At 39.8% G+C, this 19,496-nt stretch overlaps 1 protein-coding gene across 2 annotated transcripts in view; it reads left to right on the top strand.

Moving 5' to 3' along the window:
* The window catches only part of SCAF4 (SR-related CTD associated factor 4), an 84,899-nt gene that overhangs the window by 13,648 nt on the left and 51,755 nt on the right, over positions 1-19,496 (top strand). For both annotated transcript variants that reach the window (XM_032798289.2, XM_032798290.2), the window contains exons 2-6: positions 11,699-11,782; positions 12,399-12,443; positions 15,047-15,208; positions 16,026-16,161; positions 18,429-18,568. In XM_032798289.2, the coding sequence (XP_032654180.1) occupies positions 11,699-11,782; positions 12,399-12,443; positions 15,047-15,208; positions 16,026-16,161; positions 18,429-18,568 (567 nt within the window). The remainder of the gene's footprint in view (positions 1-11,698; positions 11,783-12,398; positions 12,444-15,046; positions 15,209-16,025; positions 16,162-18,428; positions 18,569-19,496) is intronic.

Genomic DNA, 19,496 nt, shown 5'->3' with positions numbered 1-19,496 from the left:
AAAAAAAAAAAAAAAAAAAAAAAAAAAAAAAAAAAAAAAAAAAAAAAAAAAAAAAAAAAAAAACACCCCAATTATCTTTTTTTTTACCAAAATTTTTTTTTATGGCCCCCCCCCCCCCGCCCCCCAACCCCCACGCCCCCCCCCAAACCCCCCCCCCCCAAACCCTAGAACCGACTCAGCGAAGGTCAGCACGGAGCACCATGACAGCAGCAGACGGTACAGAACGACTGCGTAACTGTCTCTGACTACCTTGCAAAGGCATGAATGCGCTGTGCTAGCGCATGGCAGTACCGCCTTGTCACGGTGATCCAGTACACATACAGTGACAGTGACAAAAGCAACGGGCTCCATGGTTGCCCATGCTATGGCGTCTGCCAGGGCAATCCAGGGAGAAAGAGCGCGAAATGATTGTCTGCCATTGCTTTCACGGAGGAAGGAATGAGTGACAACATTTACCCAGAATCACCCACGACACTGTTTTTGCACCATCATGCATTGGGATCTCAACCCAGAATTCCAATGGGTGGGGGCGACTGTGGGAAGTATGTGATGCAATGCTCCGGAAATCGACGCTAGCCTGGTACATGTATGCACACCACCGAATTATTGTGCTTTGTGTTGCCACATGCATTTGACTTTATACAATCTGTTTTACAAAACCGGTTTATGTAAAGTCGGAATAATCCTGAGTATAGACGTACCCTAAGCTTTGTAAGCACTGGTTTTGTGAATATTTTACTGAACACTTTATTTGTTAACAGTTTAAGGAAGAGTATGCAGGATTGCATATGAATTTAAGTACTTTATGTTCAGCTGGTTTAAGTTCAGTAAGCTATTTAATATTGCTTTCATTTTCATAGCACAGTGGGTTGCAGAAGTAGCAGTAAAAAAGAAAAGCAAGGCTTTAATTTTACTTGTCTGTATAAAGGCTCTCATGCTTGCTGTACTCCCACCACACACTGACTTTCAAATGTACATAAGTTTTGGAATTTCCTATTAAACTCTAATTTGGGGATAGTATTTGAGACTGTGCAAAATAAAAATCACATTCTTTTCCTACTATTGTTACTAGTAACAATTAAGACTACTATTAAGTGAAAGGTTAGTGAAATTTTCTTTTCAGCTTTTTACTTCATGGATTTGACAGCATTTGTACATAGTCGGTTTTCCTTATTGTGCGAAGCGCCCTCACAATAAAATGGGAGAGAGAAACATATTTTAAAAACACTGAAATCAACAGAATTCATGAGCAGGTGTATAATACTTCAACCCTCTCTGGTCTTCAGGCTGACAGTATCCCTTTTAAAATAAAGCAGCTTCATTTTACTTCTGTCTTTACCTTGACTTTTTTTTCTCAACATCCTAGATGATGGGGGTATTTTTTTTGTTACTTAGTTCCCTCCCCAGTGCCTCAACTTGATTCGAGGTGTGGCTTTGATTTGCCAAACTGAGTATCTGTGGCTCCAAGGAAACAAGGGGAATGGGGAGGAAATGGAACATGCTGAGAGAGGAGTTTGGCTCCGCCTCTCATTTCTTTAGTCTATGAAATCAGTAGCTGTGGATGGCGTTGGGGAACAGCTATGAAATCTAAAGTATGATCCACATAGAATGATTGGCTCCACTGCAGAGTGAGGAAGGAGGAAAATCTACTGTTTTAGGTCCAGTTTGCCCGCAAGAGAGGCTTGTAGGGAAAGATCCCTGTTATGAGGTAGTCAATTTAAAGTACTCTCTAAAGCTTTAAATTGGTGTCTTTTTTGGCTAATTTTATCAAATATGCATTGCCATAAAAAGTAAAAACTTCAGTTTTTACATGATTGTCCAAGTGCTGTTTCTTAAACTGATTAAGATGTTGAATTTTAAGACACTTTTTTAATTGAGAAATTTGACATTTCTTGTAGGTAATTTTATTGGAATGATGCTCTTCTCTACTGATTTGTGACAATATAGCTTTTCTGCATGTACCCTGATTTGGGTTCAATGTATATAACAAAAGATCCAAAGTTTAGTGGGACATACCACTCATGTACATGGAAAGGACATAAACCTTACTGTAACACATCCCTGTTGTAACAGTGAGATTTTACACCAAAACTAATTTAAAGAGGTACTAACAAGGTTTGTAAACACACAATTAGTTTTTTTATTTAAAACATGGTTTTGCCACATTTTTATATAATTTCCACAGTTTAGCAATCATAATCAGCTCTAAAATTGCAAATCACCGTGTTTTATTTTAATGGGGTATGTGAAAATTATTAGGGAAGGAAACAGACTTTTGTTTGTTCCATCGCAAGGGCTAGTTACAAATCGTAGGTGCAGTTATTTAAAAAACTTGTCTTCATTAATTTAGACTTACATTTAAATTTGATCCATATCTTTCCACCCCCATTTTCCCCATGTGTGCACTTTCAGAGTCCCCTTTGGGAATATTGCTTGTGGTGTCCTCATCACTTTCACTCACTTTCACTCTGTTCATGCTGTTGTTGCTTGGGAAGTGCTATCTGCAACAATACAGGCAGTATTCCCAAGTCCTCTGGCCAGCCCTGCTTTCCTCAAGGTCCTTGTTAATTTCTTCCTTTTTTGTGGATTATTTTATCAGGCCTCAATTCCTGCTTCTCTTGCTCCTTAGATAACGGCCCCATGTTACTCCTACCTCATACACTGCTTCATATTTGGTTTCCCACTTCCTACCTGCTAGGTGCTTGCCTGCTACTTGGATCCTTCTCTGGTTCCTAGCTGTATCATATCAGTCTCTAGAAGCGGTCTCCTGATCTTCAGGCCTGGCTTCTACCTCCTCCTGGGTCCATGGCTACCTTCTGCACTCCGGAAGTTCCTTGTTCCTTTTTATTATACTCCTGAAATAACTACTGTTCCTGAGGACAGTGCCTTGACACAAGCTTCTTTTGTACTCATGGTGGGAGGCTGGTTGCTTTCTCGGCTGGAACAACTCCTCCTTGGTCTATGAGAAGAAAGAAGTGGTTCCTTTGTACAACACTGGCTTCTTGTACGCTTCTTTCCTCCTGGCCACAGCTGCATCAAGGGAGTAGAATCTGCTTTTATGTTCTACTAGGAAGGGCAGGTGTGAGGATCAGAATTTAGAAATCTCCAAAGCAATGGTTACTTTGTCTTTCAATATTTTTATGTTAAAGTTCAGGAGAATCAGTGTTGGCATTCTCTTTGTTCACCCAACAGTGACTTCGAAGAAGGAATGTGTAATAATTTAGCAAAAAAGAGACTGAGCTTCAAAATGATAAAGGGAAGAAACACATTCATTGTGTGAAGCTGACCAGCAGGTGACACAAAATGTTTAGTTAGCCAGACTAATCCTTCCCGGCAGCCAGAGGTGGATTCTAGCTTGGAATGTATGTGTTGGTTTGAAATGTTGACTGGTTAAAGCCAATCTGGAGCTGGAATTTTCCTTGTGTGGAAGGGTCATCCAAACTCCTGGGTTAAAAATTATGTAGCTCAAAGGGTTGATGATGGCACAGAGAGAATGGATTCAACAGCTGTAAGTGGTGGCTGGCTCTTCTATGTTGCTGGGTTACTAGCTCCTGAAGGAAGATGCTGTTGAAAGAAAAATACTTTCTGGACTAGGAATCTAGTTAAGGAAGCAAGCATGTACTTGTTTGTTCTTCCTGTATTTAATTACTGCCAATATTGGGTTTTTTTCATTTTGGTAACTATGCTGACAGCTTGGTGGCTGTGACTGCAAGTATTTAGTCCATGATTTTGTTAGTTATTTAACTAAATCTATTTACTTTTGTTTTTTCTTTCCATTAGTAATTGGAAAGAGAGGAGAAATCTGACTAATCTGACAGCCTCTGAAATGGGCTATTAAACATTTTACTAGGATCTCAGACTTTAACAATTATACTAGAAAAAAGGACTAATATGGTGGCTACAATTCTATTTTGGGTTAAACTGTCCAAAAGAGAACTCTCCTTGTTCCCTTGTTGTGTTTGGCTAATGGGTTCTTATTGGAGATGAGGATCCTGGTATTAGGCCTTTTAAACTGATATTTACTAGGTCCTGATTCGTGTATTATGCAGCCCCGAGGAATAGATTAATTTATATAATAGCTCATTTATTTTTTCTTTTTGAAATATAGCTGTATTTTTTTTACCTTGAACTCTTCCATATATATAGGATATTTTGAGACTTGCAGGCTTTTCGGTCACAAGAATCATGTCAATTACATACTGCTGCCCATAGTAAACAGCAGCTTAGGGCCTGTCTACATTGTCCCACAGTTCAGACTATGGGAATGTGACTAGCAGGGCACACCAGAGTGCTGTGTTATAATTTCTCTGTGTAGACGTCCAAACTTGAGACCTTGTAAGTTTGCGTACAGACTGGGGAGTTAGAGTGCCGCACTTTGGTGTGCTCTGATATTCATATCCCCTTAATCTGAACTCTGGGATACTGTAGACATGCCGTCAAATAGCAAGGACAGTATAGGGAAAGAGCATCAAACATTCAATTTAATAGACTGGAAGATCTAGAAATGGACTTAATGACAGAGGGCAGGAGTTAAAAGGGAGAGGATGAAAAGTGGTGGAGCACCTCTTCTTAGGTTGGAGGGTGGGGCAAGAGTGGCATTTCCTCAAAGGGTATGTCTATGCTCCAGTAAAAGGTGCATGGCACAGCTTGTATTGGCTGACTCAGGCTGTGGGGCTGTAAAATTGCAGTATAGATGTTTGGGCTTGGGCTGGAGTTTGGGCTCTGTGACCCCACAAGGGGGAATAACTGAGAGCCTGGGCTCCAGCAAGCCCAAACTTCTACACTTCTATTTTTAGCCTGAGCCAGCTGACCTGGTCTCAGACTCAGTACTATGATTTTTGCAGTGGGACCTGGGAGAGGAGGGGAGGACAGGCAGGAGGGAAGGAGCTTTTGGATCAGGCATGTGGTGTCAGAAGTGCTCAGTAGAAAATAAAAACTGTATCAGAGCCTGTCATAAGAACATAAGAACGACCGTACCGGGTCAGACCAAAGGTCCATCTAGCCCAGTATCTGTCTACCGACAGTGGCCAATGGAGGTGCCCCAGAGGGAGTGAAGCTAACATGCAAAGATCAAGTGGTCTCTCTCTTGCCATCCATCTTCAGCCTCTGATGAACAGAGGCTAGGGACACCATTCTTTATCCTTGCTGGCTAATAGCCATTTATGGACTTAGCCACAATGAATTTATCCAGTTCCCTTTTAAACATTGTTATAGTCCCAGCCTTCACAACCTCCTCAGGTAAGGAGTTCCACAAGTTGACTGTGCGCTGTGTGAAGAAGAACTTCCTTTTATTTTGTTTCAACCTGCTGCCTATTAATTTCATTTGGTGACTCTTAGTTTCTTAATATATGGGAATAGTAAATAACTTTTTCCTTGTCCACTTTCTCACTCAACTAATCAATCGATTTTATTAACCTTCTATCATTCCGCCTTTAGGTCTCCCTTTTTCCAAGCTGAAAGAGGGCCTGGGCCTAGCCTCTTATATCTTTCCTCATATGGGACCCCTCTCCAACCCCTAATCATTTTTAGAGTTTGGCCCTTTTCCTGCAACCTTTCAAGTGCTAGATACCTTTTTTGAGGTGAGGAGACGAACGTATCTTGTACACCAGTATATCGAGATGTGGGCGTACGCATGGATTTATATAAGGGCAATTAAGATATTATTCTCTATCCCCTCTTTTAATGATGTCCTAACATCCTGTTTGCTTTTTTTTTTAACCGCCTCCTGCGCACTGCGTGACTATTTCTCAGAGAATAATCCACGATGACGCCATATCTCTTTTCCCCTACCTCGTTGTGGCTAATTAGCCCCATCATATGTTGTCACCACTATATAGTTGGGGTTATTTTATCCAATGTGCATCTAAACTTTACATTAGTCCAATATAAATTTCCTTTAGCCAATTTGTTGCACATTAAATCGAAGACTACTTAGTTTTTGTCAACAGATTTTTGAATAGTTCTTCGCAATCTGGTCCTTTTGTCCTAAACTATCTTTGAGTAGTTTAGTCATCTCAACTATCGAACCACGTGAGCACACTTCTAGGACACTTTGGCCAAGCAGCATGGGCAGCGATACCTCTGACTAAATCCGTACTTAACACATCTTTCTATCCCTTCTTTCCTCCAGATTCCATTTAGTGAATAAGTTAAATAGGATTGGGTCCTAGGACCTGACCCCGTGGGGAAACACCGCTAGTTACCCCTCTGCCATTCTGGGAGAATTTACAAATTAATTCCTACCCTTTGTTTCCTGTCTTTTTTAAAAACAAAGCAGCTTCTCCAAATCCATCGAAAGGATTTCTTCCCCTTTTATCCTTATGACCAAAGCTTAAATTTTACGTAAGAGCCTTTGGTGAGGGACCTTGTTCAAAGGCTCTCGAAATCTAAGTACACTATGTGCATGATCCCCTCTTGTCACGTTTGTGGACCCTTCAAGAACCTTCTAATAGATTAGTTAAGACACCGATTTCCCTTTACAGAAACCATGTTGACTATTGCTTCAACTGTTTGGTTTTTCTATTGTTGGTCTGACAGATTTTATTCTTATTTATTGTTTCAACTATTTGCCGGTACTGACATGTAGACTTACCAGGTCTGTAATTTGCCGGATCACCTCAGAGCCGCTTTTTAATATTGGCCGTACATTAACTAACTTCAAGTCATTGAGGTAACAAGCCGATTTAAAGGACAGGTTATAAACCTTATTAATAGTTCCCGCAACTTCACATTTGAGTTCTTTCAGACTTGTGGGTGAATGGCCATCTGGTCCCGGTGACTGAGTTAATGTTGAGTTTATCAATTATTCCAAAACCTCCTCTTACGTGACACTTCATCTGTGACAGTTCCTCAGATTTGTTCACCTACAAAAGCCGGCTCAGTTTGGGAATCTCCCTAACATCCTCAGCCGGTGAAAGACTGAAGCAAAGAATCATTAGTTTCTCCTGCAATGATCTTTATCGTCTTTAAGCACTCCTTTGGGTATTTCGAATCGTCAAGGGGCGCCCACTGGGTTGTTTAGCAGGCTTCTGCTTCTGTGTACTTAAAAAACATTTTGTTATTACCTTTTTGGAGTTTTTGGCTAGCCGTTCTTTCAAACTCCTCTGCTTTTCTGTATTTTTACAGTCTTGCACTTAAACTGGGCAGTGTTTGTGGTTCTTTCTATTGCACACTACTGGATTTGACTTCCACTTTTTAAAGGAAGTCTTTTTATCTCTCACTGCTTCTTTTACATCGTTGTTAAACCACAGTGGCTCTTTTTTAGTCCTTTTTACTGGGATTTATACATTGAAGTTGGGCCTCTATTATGGTGTCTTTAAGGAAAGGGCCCATGCAACTTGCGGGATTTCACTTTTATTTACTGTACCTTTTAACTTTTGTTTAACTGTACACCCCTCATTTTTATAGTTCCCTCTTTTGAATTAAATGCCACAGGTGTTGGCTGTTGAGGTTTCTTCCCCCCCACAGGATGGTGAAGTATTGTATTATGTCACTATCCGAGCCGGTTCTGCTATAAGTTAACCTCTTGGACCAGCTCCTGCGCGACCACTTCAGGATTAAAATCTGGAGTTGCCTCTTTCCTTGTGGGTTCCCGACCGCTGCTCCATGAAGCAGTCATTTTAAAGTATCGAGAAATTTTATCTCTGCATTTCATCCGAAGGAAATGCTCCCAGTCAATATGGGATAATTGAATCTCCCACTATTATTGGTTCTATCATTTTGATAGCATCTCTAATTTTCCCTTAGCATTTTCTCATCACTATTACTGTTCCTGGTCAGTGGTTGATAATAGATCCCTAATGTTATATTTTATTTTGAGAGCATGATAATTTCCCTATCCATAGCGATTCTATGGAACGTGTGGATTCGCTTTAAGATTTTACTCTTTGGAATCTAACATTTTCTTTCACATGTAAGTGCCACTCCTCCCCCTTGCACGACCTATTTTCTGTCTTCCGATAATTTTTACCCCGGAATGATTGTGTCTCATTGTATTGCTCTTAGTCCACCAGGTTTCTGTGATGATCTATTATATCAATATCTCCTTTATCACCAAAGCACTCTAGTTCACCCATCTTATTATTTAGGCTGCTAGCAATTTTGTACAGCACTTCCAAAAAAAACTTGTCCCTGTTTATTTGTCTGCCCTTATCTGATGTGCCAGCGTTCTTTTATGTGACTGTTATCGTCTGATCGGCCCTTACATTATCTTCTTTTTTTCTTTGTCCTCCCTTTTCTTTCCTTGACTATAACCTGGAGATCCTATCATCAGACTTCTCCCCTAAGAGAAGTCTGTGTCCGATCCACGTGCTCCTTTGCAGCGTCTGCTTTCCCCCGTCTCCTAGTTTAATCCAAACTGCTCTACAACTTTAATGTTTGTGCCAACAGTCATGGTTCCACAGTGGTAGTGTAAGACCCCATCTCTCCTGTATAGGCTCCCTCCATCCCAAAGTTTCCCCAGTCCTTAAACGAACATAAACCCCTCCTCTCTATACCATTCAATCTCATCCACGCATGAGACTCTGAGCTCTCCCTGCTACCGTGGCCCTGCGCGTGAAAACTGGGAGCATTCTTGATGAATTGCCGCCATAGAGGTCCTCGATTTCAGTCTCTTCCCTAGCAGCCTAAATTTGGCTTCCAGGACATCTCTCCTACCCTTCCCTATGTCATTGGTACCTACATGTACCACGACCACCGGCTCCTCCCCAGCACTACACATAAGTCTGTCTAGATGCCTCGCAACCTTCGTACCAGTCAGGCAAGTCACCATATGGTTCTCCCGGTCATCACAAACCCAGCTATCTATGTTTCTAATGATCGAATCTGTCATTACTAACACCTGCCTTTTCCTAGCAACTGGAGTTCCCTCCGCCGGAGAGGTAACCTCAGTGCTAGAGGCAACCCCAGCACCATCTGGAAGGAGGGTCCCAATTATGGGAAGGTTTCCCTCTGCTCCTATTGACTGCTCTGCTTCCCTGGGCCTTTCTTTCTCCTCAACAGCACAGAGGCTGTCTGAGCGGAGGTGGGACAATTCTACAGTGTCCCGGAAAGCCTCATCAATATGCCTCTCTTAGCTCTTCCAGTTCCGCCACCCTGGCCTCCGAAGTCTGTATGTGGTGTCTGAGAGCCAGGAGCTCCTTGCACCGACTGAACACACATGCCACCCGCCCACAAGGCAGGTAATCATACATGCTACAGTCAGTGCAATAAACTGGATAGCCCCCACTCTGCTGCTGGGCTTCTGCCTGCATTGTCTCCTAGTTAATGAAAGGGTGGTTTAAAGAAAGGGGTTTTGGAATATGGTTTGGATTATAGGTTTTAAGGGGACTACAGGGGAACAGGTAGGACCGACAAGGGACCCCCCCTCCCTTCCCACTCCCTTGCAAAACTCCCTGTTAGCAACCCCTGGTCGCTTGTGCGTGGCTTTATAAAGCCCTGGCCTGAGTTAATGCCCCACCCACTGAGGCTCAGCCAGTTACCAGAGGCTTTGAGCTTTCAAACTTCCTTTGAAGCTCACGGTCTCCAACTGCCAGCCACAGCACACGGTCCTTCAAACAAACAGACTGACAAACACAAGCTCAGCACACAGCAAGTAACCCCCAAACACACACACACTACAGACAATCACTTACCCACAGATGCTGTATTTGCTCCCCCTTCACCTGGAGAACTCCCTTGCAAAACTCTCTGTTATCTCTTAAGATATTGGGGCAACTTTGGTTATATAGTCTTTCTAGTGAGTTATTCTTTGAGGTGAAATAACTTACTGTGACATAGATGATCTATGTGTATTTAGACTTCAGTATAGTTATTAGCAAAAGCTACACAGTTTAGTGCTGGTTTGAAGTAGCTGTTGGTTGTTTCTCTTCTCCCTTCTGCACCTGTTTCTACCCACTTGAATGCTGGTTGTCTCTAGGGCTTCACTGTCTTCAGCAGTCTGAGGAGTCAATGTTATAGACTCGGAAGTACTGCTGTGTGGACAGTGGGAGAATTCTACTGTGATTAGGTGGTGGGTGAGGGTGGGGAGGAGTGCTGCTTCACCCCTTCTGTGCCCACAAGGAGAGAAGATCTTTGAACTTCCTCTCCTGGATCTGTTACTTGCTTTATAATCTTGTTCAAATTACTTAGGGCTTGTCTACACTTACAGCGCTGCAGTGACATAGCTGTAGTGCTTACTGAAGATGCTACCTGCATACACCAACAAGATAGTTTCTCTCATCGGCGCAGGTATTTCAGCTCCCTGAGAGGCAGTAGCTGTATCAATGGTAGACGTTCTCCCATCAATATAGCACTGTCTACACGTGGAGTTAGATTGGTATAACTGTGTTGCTCAGGGCTCTGGAATTTCCACACCCCTAAGCAATGTAGTTATATTGATGTAAGTTTGTAGTGTAGACCCAGGCTTAATCTGGGTTTATAACTTTCCATCTATACAAAATGGAGATATTACTCTGCCTTTCAGGGTAGTGCTCATCACCTTGAAGAGGTAGAGTACTGTGTGTGTGTGTGTGTGTGTGTGTGTGTTAAATACCTTGACTCTAAGAGAAAACGGTTCGATTATCTGGTGCTGTTAAATTATAGAGGTGCCAGTTGTGGATCCACATTTTAAGGTTGAGTTGATTTTGTCCTTGTAGTAGTTTGAATCCCTGTTTTATTATGCATGGGGAATACAGTGTATCTTCCCCAAATTTACAGAATATTTTGGATACTAATGAATTTTCTTACCACTTACAAACCCATTACAGTTAAAATTAATTTTAAAGTAGGTATTTAAAGAAATTTAACACTGTCAGGCCTTTTTTTATCTTGAATGGTGGTGGTAATAGAATGACACTGACAACTTAAAACAGAAACGTTGTGCTTAGATTATATTTGAAGAAATTAGTTAATCCTGTAAATCAGGCTCTTGAGATGCCTCACACTGGTCATCCAAAGTCATTAGTTACTTTTGAAAATCTTGGCTCTGATTTCTGAGGAACTTTATAAATAACTTCCCCTCTGTGTAATATTAGCATGAAGAGTAGTTTGGTGTATGAACATTTCCAAAGCAATTGATGCAGTTAGTTTCTGTGGTAGTATTTCACCCTTACTATTTCAGGAATATTAAACGGGAGATATTTAGCATATATGCTGCTATACCTATATGTAACAGGATGAGTAAGAGATGGGATATTGGTTTGTGATGGTCTCAATGGTTAAAAGTTTGTGCTCATAGGAAAACCTTTTTTGGACTCCGGAGCTGTGTAGAAGTATAAACTGCAAGATCAAGCTCAAACTGATGATGATCAGGTTAATTAACTTTAAGTCAAACTACAGTTTATTCCCTTGGTTTCAGATAGTTTCCATGAAATAGTTTAGAATTTGGGAATTAATGTATACTTAGTTTCATAACTGGTAAGTCAGACACAGATGAAATCTTCTGACAACAGCCGCTAAATCTATGGATGGGGCTTTAAAACCCTTCCCCCCCACCCCCCTCTCAAAAAACAAACAAACCCTGACATTGATTGTACAACTTCAGGCATTGGCTTTCAAGTCAGTAATAGCATTGTTGAAGTGACTAATCTCTTGATTTCAGGCCTTGTTATAACACAATTTTGGTTGTATGACAGTTGACAAGAACTTGCATTGATTGTTATGTTGACTGACTTGCTTGCTTCCTTCAGAATTTTTTTTAATATTTATTTTCTCTATTTAGCTCTTCTCACTCATGGAGATGAAACCTCCTATCTCCCGAGCAAAGATGATTCTCATTACTAAAGCTGCCATTAAAGCTATTAAGGTAAAGAAAAACAGAAATAGAAATTCAGACCATACCAGTAGCATTATTTTTGGATTGTACTTGATTTCTAAAAAATGCATATCTTTTATATGATTTCTAAAATTGTATAGCTTGGTAAAGATTTCTTTTATTTGACTTTTGGAGGGGTTTGTTTTTTTTTTGTTTTTTTTTTGGAGGAAAGTGAGTGAACGTTCTTTATCTTGAGTTATGCTGCCAGTATCTCTGCAAAACCGTAACGCCAACTTGCTTTTAAGAAAATGACATTTTCTGATGCTGTAATTTACAGTCTTGTTATGATTTGTATGTGATAAAATCAAAATGTAGCATGTAATTACATCCCATTACATCAAGTTTAAGAAAAAAAATTTAAAAACAAAGGAAAAAGTAGTTGTCACAATAGTACTGCCTTCACGTTATGTACGTGTGATGTGAGATGCTTCCAATGGCATGGTCAGTTTTCTCCATGAAAACTTTTTAAGGAATGTTTGAGATGAAATGCATCACACACTAAATGTTTTCCTAATTGTTAATATGTACAAAGAATTAAAATACCTCTGAAATCATACGTCACTGTAAATCAGATAATGATTAAACAGATCACACATCTCTTTTCCAGCTCTACAAGCATGTAGTCCAGATAGTAGAGAAGTTTATCAAAAAGGTAAGTGCTTTTATAGTATTTTTAATATTTACTTAATGGGATACCGGGCACTTAAACATCCACAGCTCTATCTCTATTTTTTATTAATTACAGTAACTCCTCACTTAAAGTCGTCCTGGTTAATGTTGTTACGTTGCTGATCAGTTAGGGAACATGCTCGTTTAAAGTTGTGCAATGCTCCCTTCTTATGTCATTTGGCAGCTGCCTGCTTTGTCCACTGCTTGCAGGAAGAGCAGCCCGTTGCAGCTAGCTGGTGGTGGCTTGGAACCAGGGTGGCTCGGCAGCCCTCCTTTTAGCTCCCCGCTCTCCTAAGTTTTTCCTGTGCAGCAGTTGCCGGGAGTTCAGCTGTCCCTCCCCCCACCGCCATGTGCTGCTCCTGCCCTCTGCCTTGGGAGCTGCCCAAGACTCCTGCTTGCTGTGCGGTGGGGAGGGAAGGAAGAGGGGGGCTGTTAGGGTGTCCCTCTCCCCCCTTCTCCTGCACCCCGCTTACTTCCATAGAACAGGGGGGACATAGGACAGGGCTCAGGACAGGACGGAGGGAGCTTGCTGGAAGCAGCTGTGGTCTCAGCAACCTGATCTAATTAACAAGGCAGTGTACTTAAGAGTAAGGTCAGCGTACTTAAAGGGGAAATCCGCATCTCACACACAGTGTGTCTGCGATGCTGTCTCCCCTCCCTCCATTCCTGCTGCCTTGTAGAGTGTGAGAGTTAACCCTTGAGAGCTCAGCCAATTGCTAGTTCATCATTTAGCAGTAAGGCATTCCCTGGGAAATATCCCACCCGCTGACTGCTCCACCTCAACCAAGCTTCACAATCATAATCACTGTGTACCAGTATTAAATTGTTTGTTTAAAACTTATACACACACGCTGTGTGTGTGTGTGTGTGTGTATATATATATATATAATAAATAATATTCGTTTGTCTGGTGGGGAAAAAAAAAATTCCCTCCAATCTAACTCGCTCATTTTACATTAATTCTTATGGGGAAATTGGATTCGCTTAACATCGTTTCGCTTAAAGTCACATTTTTTCAGGAACATAACTACAACGTTAAGCGAGGAGTTACTGCAGTAATACTACAAGTATTACCTAAGGCTGCTTACTATACTGAAAAATCAGGAAAAAAACCTCTATTTTTAGAGAGAACTTCTTTCAGCATTTTTTTTCTTTGTGCATTTGACAGCAATTTATATATAGTCAGTCATTTCCCTCCGTTCATGTGAGTCTTTCATACAGCAGCAGGAGATCAAAAAAGTGTGATTGTAAAACCACAGAAATTGTCAGTGGGATTTAAGGATAGATATAGTGCTTGAAACACACATTCTTCTAATTTTTCAAGTTGATTTTGTCTTTTTACTACTACTGTTATGATTGATGTTTCCAGAAAATTTAACTTACATACCCTGGTGCCTGGAAACTTAGAAAAATAGGTTAAATACATCACTGTCCACAAAAGTAGACCAATAGGCATGTTAATTTAAGTTCCATTAGACAAACAAGAAATAATAGCAATATATGCCAAATGAAAAAAAGGCAACATCAGAAAGATAAACACTTTATTTTCAAGCATCTAATTAATTCTAAATTAGTGGAAGGAGACTGAAAAGCGAGAGAGAGCTAGCTTGATGTCCTAGTGGTGGTGATCTGTACTGGAAAGTAAGAGAGGAATTGTGTTCAAGTCCCAGACCCTGCTTCTTAAGGTAGCAAGGGAGACAGTGAATCTTTACTACATAGAGGCACACAAACGTCTTTTCTCTATTCTGCCCTACGTTCCAAAGTATCTCCTTTCTCTCTACCTCTGCCACCGATTAATTTTAGTTGCATTTAGAAACATTACAGGACACAGTGCTTATATAATACATGGAAGTCATCTCTTTTTTCACATTCTTGATTTCTACATTTGCTCATTTAAACAATTTTCATTTCACAGTATCTACTGTTTGTGGTCCTGCTTTCTCCAAGTTATTCCAACCTTTTTTCTTACATACAACAGAACTAGCTTTTTGCATTATTAAGATCAATATCTCATGCACTATTTCCTTTTACATATTTATCATCTTAACTCATTTCAGTCCTTATGTTGTCCTGCCCGCCAAATTAATTAGTATAAAATTGATTTAAATAGTAAAACTTTTGCTGCATCATGTGTTTAAATAGGCTTGCTGCAGTTCATTCTTTTTCCTGTAGATTGTCTTTCAATCAGTAGGAAGGCCTGGATAGTTATGGTTCATGATTAATAATATTTTGAGTATTCGCTTTATGTAAGTGTTTTTACTCAAGTTTAAATTGTATTGCCATGCCAGTCTTTCTCAAAGATAAGTATTTTAGCTACTTTGTTTATCAGGGTACACATTACTAACATATTTTGCTATTAGATTTAGTAGTGTTAGACATAGCTCCGTGTACAGCCCTATAATACTAGTTAAAAGAGAACTGTAAATACTAGAATTCAAGTTTTCTATTGGGACCTGCAGAAAAATATTAAGTACAAGGTGCAGGTTGCTTGTAGCGATTCTGAAACCTAGTGGGGCATTACGGGGGTTATGCTGTTAGTATTCTATTTGCTACCCTGCAATAACTGGGAACAATCTATCTTTTCAGTGCAAACCAGAATATAAAGTCCCTGGATTATATGTTATTGACTCTATTGTTCGTCAATCTCGTCACCAGTTTGGAACAGACAAGGATGTTTTTGGGCCAAGATTTTCTAAAAATATAACTGCCACATTCCAGTATTTATATCTCTGTCCATCTGAAGACAAGGTATAGCTAAAACTTCTTGAATGTTTTGAATGGCTGAATTCTTAATTGTGTGTTCCTGCTTATGTGAAAGCTAATTTGGTGGTTCTCTGCCTTGACTGCAATGCTATAGTCGTCTTTGTGTGGGTAGTGGTAATATTAGAGGTAATACTTCAGTGGAGATCCTAATGATGATAAATTCTCTAACTTATTTTCTGTTCTTTGTGTTCATCCCTTTGTCCAATTGGAGACCATGCCAAAACTATTTCCTTTTTAGGGATCCTTCTAGTGAGGGTCTTGTTGCAGTTAATTGTGTTTGTAGCTGAAAGAAATGCAGATAGTCTTACTTCTCTGCCCCTCTACCCCCGACTTCAAAACTCTGTTCTAGCATTTTCTTTTCACTCCCTTTTGTCAGACTTTCCCACTTCACTTCTGCGTTTTTGTTGTCTTTTTCTCACCTTTTATTGGCTCGTTCACTGCCTTTCCCCTTCTGGGATTCTTCCAAAGGCCGCATCAAACTCACCTAAATGGCCATATGACTAGATGCAACTCGTAATTTTCTGTCACTGCTATTCTTTTGGTTTGCCAGAGGAGTTTGCTAGAGAGTGGCACAAGCTATCTTAGTGTACCCCTCGCTGCCCCCCAAAAAAGAAGGGGTGGGGGGTCCAGTAGTGTGGATCCTGCTAACTTGTGCAACAGGGAATCAAACTGTGTCTAAATGTTGAGCATGCTACAAGACCACTGATCCAGTCACCCATTTCTTTATGTGCAAGAACTAAATTTTGAGCCTATGCATTAGGAATATTTTGTTCTATATTAATACTTTATTTTATTTGAACAGAGTAAGATAGTTCGTGTCCTGAACCTTTGGCAGAAAAATGGAGTGTTTAAAATAGAGATCATTCAGCCTCTCCTGGATATGGCAGCAGGAACTAGTAGTGCAGCCCCAATGGCAGAAAACGCTACAAATAATGAAGGTACGAATGTCAGTACACCTTGTAAATTAAAAGTTATGGAACCAATGACTTGTTACTATTTGGTACACTAAGGTAAAAGTACCTCATGTTTGTAAATCAAGTTCACTAGCACACTGCAAAATTCACTTTTATCACAAAAATTATATAGAAGAATCAACACATTTTGAATAAATGTTGCTGCTGTATATTTATACATATATTATGTTATTGGAAATTATTGAAATTTGAGCTAATATGGCTTTGGGTCTTTCCATACAACTAAGTATGTATAGACCTATTGGGTGTTGACAGTAATGTTCCCACTAAAAATGACTTCCTTCTTAATTTTCTTCTTGTATCTGTGAGACTTTTCATTATTTCCCAGTGTGTAATTCTGTGTTCCTTTTTAAGCATCTGATTCAGTAAAGTATGGAACATCTTACAATGGAGAAACTTCATGCCCTAAAGTATATAAAAATATTGTTGCCTACACAGCATATTTTTAGTGACTAGTATTTGTTGCAACACAAAAATCTTGAGGCAAGGTTATTTAGACTGCATAACACATTGGTGCAAGCCATAAAATGCAATAAAATAATTCACTCAACACCCCACCTATTCTCCACTCTCCGGTTCCCCTTCCTAATCTTTTGCCTTCTCTGAACTATCTCCTTCCATCATTTGTAACACACATCTCCATCCTCATCCTGAATACCCAGTTTGTACTTCCTATGCCTCTGATAAAGGGTTGGCGTTGAATGGTGTGCAGTATTGTACATGGTTTAAATTGGTATAAGTGAGGCATGGTGTCAGCTCACAAGATTTCTGTGAAATGTTTTTCAATAATGTTTAGGAAGACATCACCTATTGTTACTTTTCCTGAACATACAGAAAAACAGAGCTCAGAGATATCTCTTGCTATGCCTAGTAACTCACTGACAGCCTTGCAAAACTCACTTTGAGATGTGACTGGGATCTGTATTTTTTTTCTTTTCCTGTACTGCCACTGGTAACTAGCAGACCAAATTCCTTTCCCTCAGATTTAGCTGTACAATCTTACTGATTTCAGAGGCATTTCATAAGTGTAATAGAGGAAATAATTTGGCCCTGCAGTAAACAATTCTGTTAATGCATTACATGGAATAGAATCCAGCTCAGTCATAGCACTGCAGAGCCTATCCAGCAAAGAGTAAAAAGTAGTAAACTTACTTTTGTCCCATAAGCAAGCAGTGTAACTGAATACATGCAGTGAGCAAATCTTGAGATGTAATTTTTTTGAGCAAAATCACACTCTTGGAAACATTACAAAACATTTAATCTTGCATTTGACTTCTGGGAAAACAGATTTTTCAGAATGTTGTTTGCAGTGTTGACTTACAGAAAGGAAAAGCAGTTATTTAAACTGTCAATAGATCCACATGTTCATACAAATAAGTCAGGCATTGTGATATGCAGTGTTGTTGTAGCTGTGTTGGTCCCAGAATATTAGAGACACAAAGTGGTAATATCTTTTATTGGACCACGTTCCATTGGTGAGATAGAGAAGCTTTCAAGCTTACACAGAGCTCTTCTTCAGGTCTGGGAAACTTACCCAGGCCTTGTCTACACTACAAATTGAGTTGACCTAAGGTTAGGTCAACATACTGTGGTGGTTCATGTCCGCAGTATGCTACCTCTGTAAGAGGTGTGCATCCTCATCTGGAGTGCTGCCACTGATTTCAGTTTTTGGGGGCACTGACAGCTGTTTCTCCTTAAATAAACCATTGGATTGGAACCTAGAATAAATCATTTAATGAAAGAATTTTTTAATAGTAAAAACTTAAACTTTGCAGTTGAAGCTTATTTTACAAATGTATTGATATGCAATGTTAGGTGCTATTTCAGTAGGTAAGTTTTCACCTTCAACTCCTCTTAAAAATAAAACTGTAATACTATAAATGGAACATTGGATCAAAGTTTCATGCATTGGACTCCTTCCTATGAGATCCAATATTCGCGGTTTTCTGTCATTGAATACAGAGCATGCAGGTGCTAGATAATAAATGGGATATCTAAAGGAACGTAGAGCGTGTTGTCAGGGCTAGTTCACAGTGGTATAAACCGGAATACAGATGCACTGATTTGGCTGAATTTAATGTACATCAGCGATTCTTTTGAGGGGGACAGCTAAGTTTACAAAGTAATGAGTATTATCTCTTCATTGGAAGGTAAAATATTTTATATTACACACGTGGACTGTTAGTACCTTAAATTGTAGTGAACTTGTTTTCAATGTAATTCTCTTGCAGGTTCACCACCTTCTCCAGCAAAAGTTCTATCCGAACCCACCCAAGTCACTGCTAATTCAGTACCTACTGTATCACAGTTGCCTAGTTCTGATGCCTTTGCAGCTGTAGCTCAGTTATTTCAGACAACGCAAGGACAACAGGTAAGCTATCTGTATTTCAGTTACAATTGTAATTTTAATTCTCTCACAAATCACCTAACTTAGTTACAGCAGTTGCTTCTACAGCCTTGATACAAAATCTATAATACTGTACCCCTCCCCTCCCCCAAATAAAACCCTTAAAAATATGGAATTCAAGAGTTAAGGTAACTTATTTTGAACGTTCAGTGGTCTTTATGAGTAAAACATCCAGTAATGTCAGTATTTTTGTGGAAAATTCACTGACACATTCCAATAACCCTCACTGTTAAATTATCAAGATAGTTAAATTATCAATGTAATGAACAGTGTATTGCACTTACTATCCAGAAACCCTTTCTCTCCTATATTTTACTTAGCACCCTTCATCAAACATTTGCAGAGTGAGCAAGATCACTCAATCTGCCATTTGCTTCTGAAGTACTAGAAGGTGGCCTGTGGGTCATATAAACTTTCTCTACCTAGATCATTGGATTAGATTTTATGTTCAAAACAAGCTCTCTGAATTCGCTCCCAACATTCATTCTTTTTAACACAGATAGATTTTTAGACTTAACCTGATTTTCCAAAGCATCTAAGTTTTTCTTGATGACACCATATTTCTCTTAAGGGTAGAGACAGCCTTAATCCATTGAATTAGCTTTTGACCTGAATTCCTCAATTTGTAAATCCTCCTCTGAATTAGAGCAAACAGAACTTTCAAACCTGGACTTACGGAAATATTCACTCTGTTCATAATGTTCTCTCATATTTGTCATGACTCTGTATATATGCTTTCATCTGTTCAGCTACAGCAGACAACCCCTGTGACTAATAAATTGCGTGTAGGGCACTGTTCACCTTCTGCACTAACAGCCATTTTACTAACTTTTACTGGGGCTAGAGTGCAAAAACTAAACCAGTGAGCTCTGATGTGGCTTGTAGGGAGAAT

The sequence above is a fragment of the Chelonoidis abingdonii genome, chromosome 1, assembly GCF_003597395.2.
Source record: "Chelonoidis abingdonii isolate Lonesome George chromosome 1, CheloAbing_2.0, whole genome shotgun sequence".
Lineage (NCBI taxonomy): Eukaryota > Metazoa > Chordata > Testudines > Testudinidae > Chelonoidis > Chelonoidis abingdonii.
This window is presented reverse-complemented; position numbering and strand designations above follow the sequence as displayed.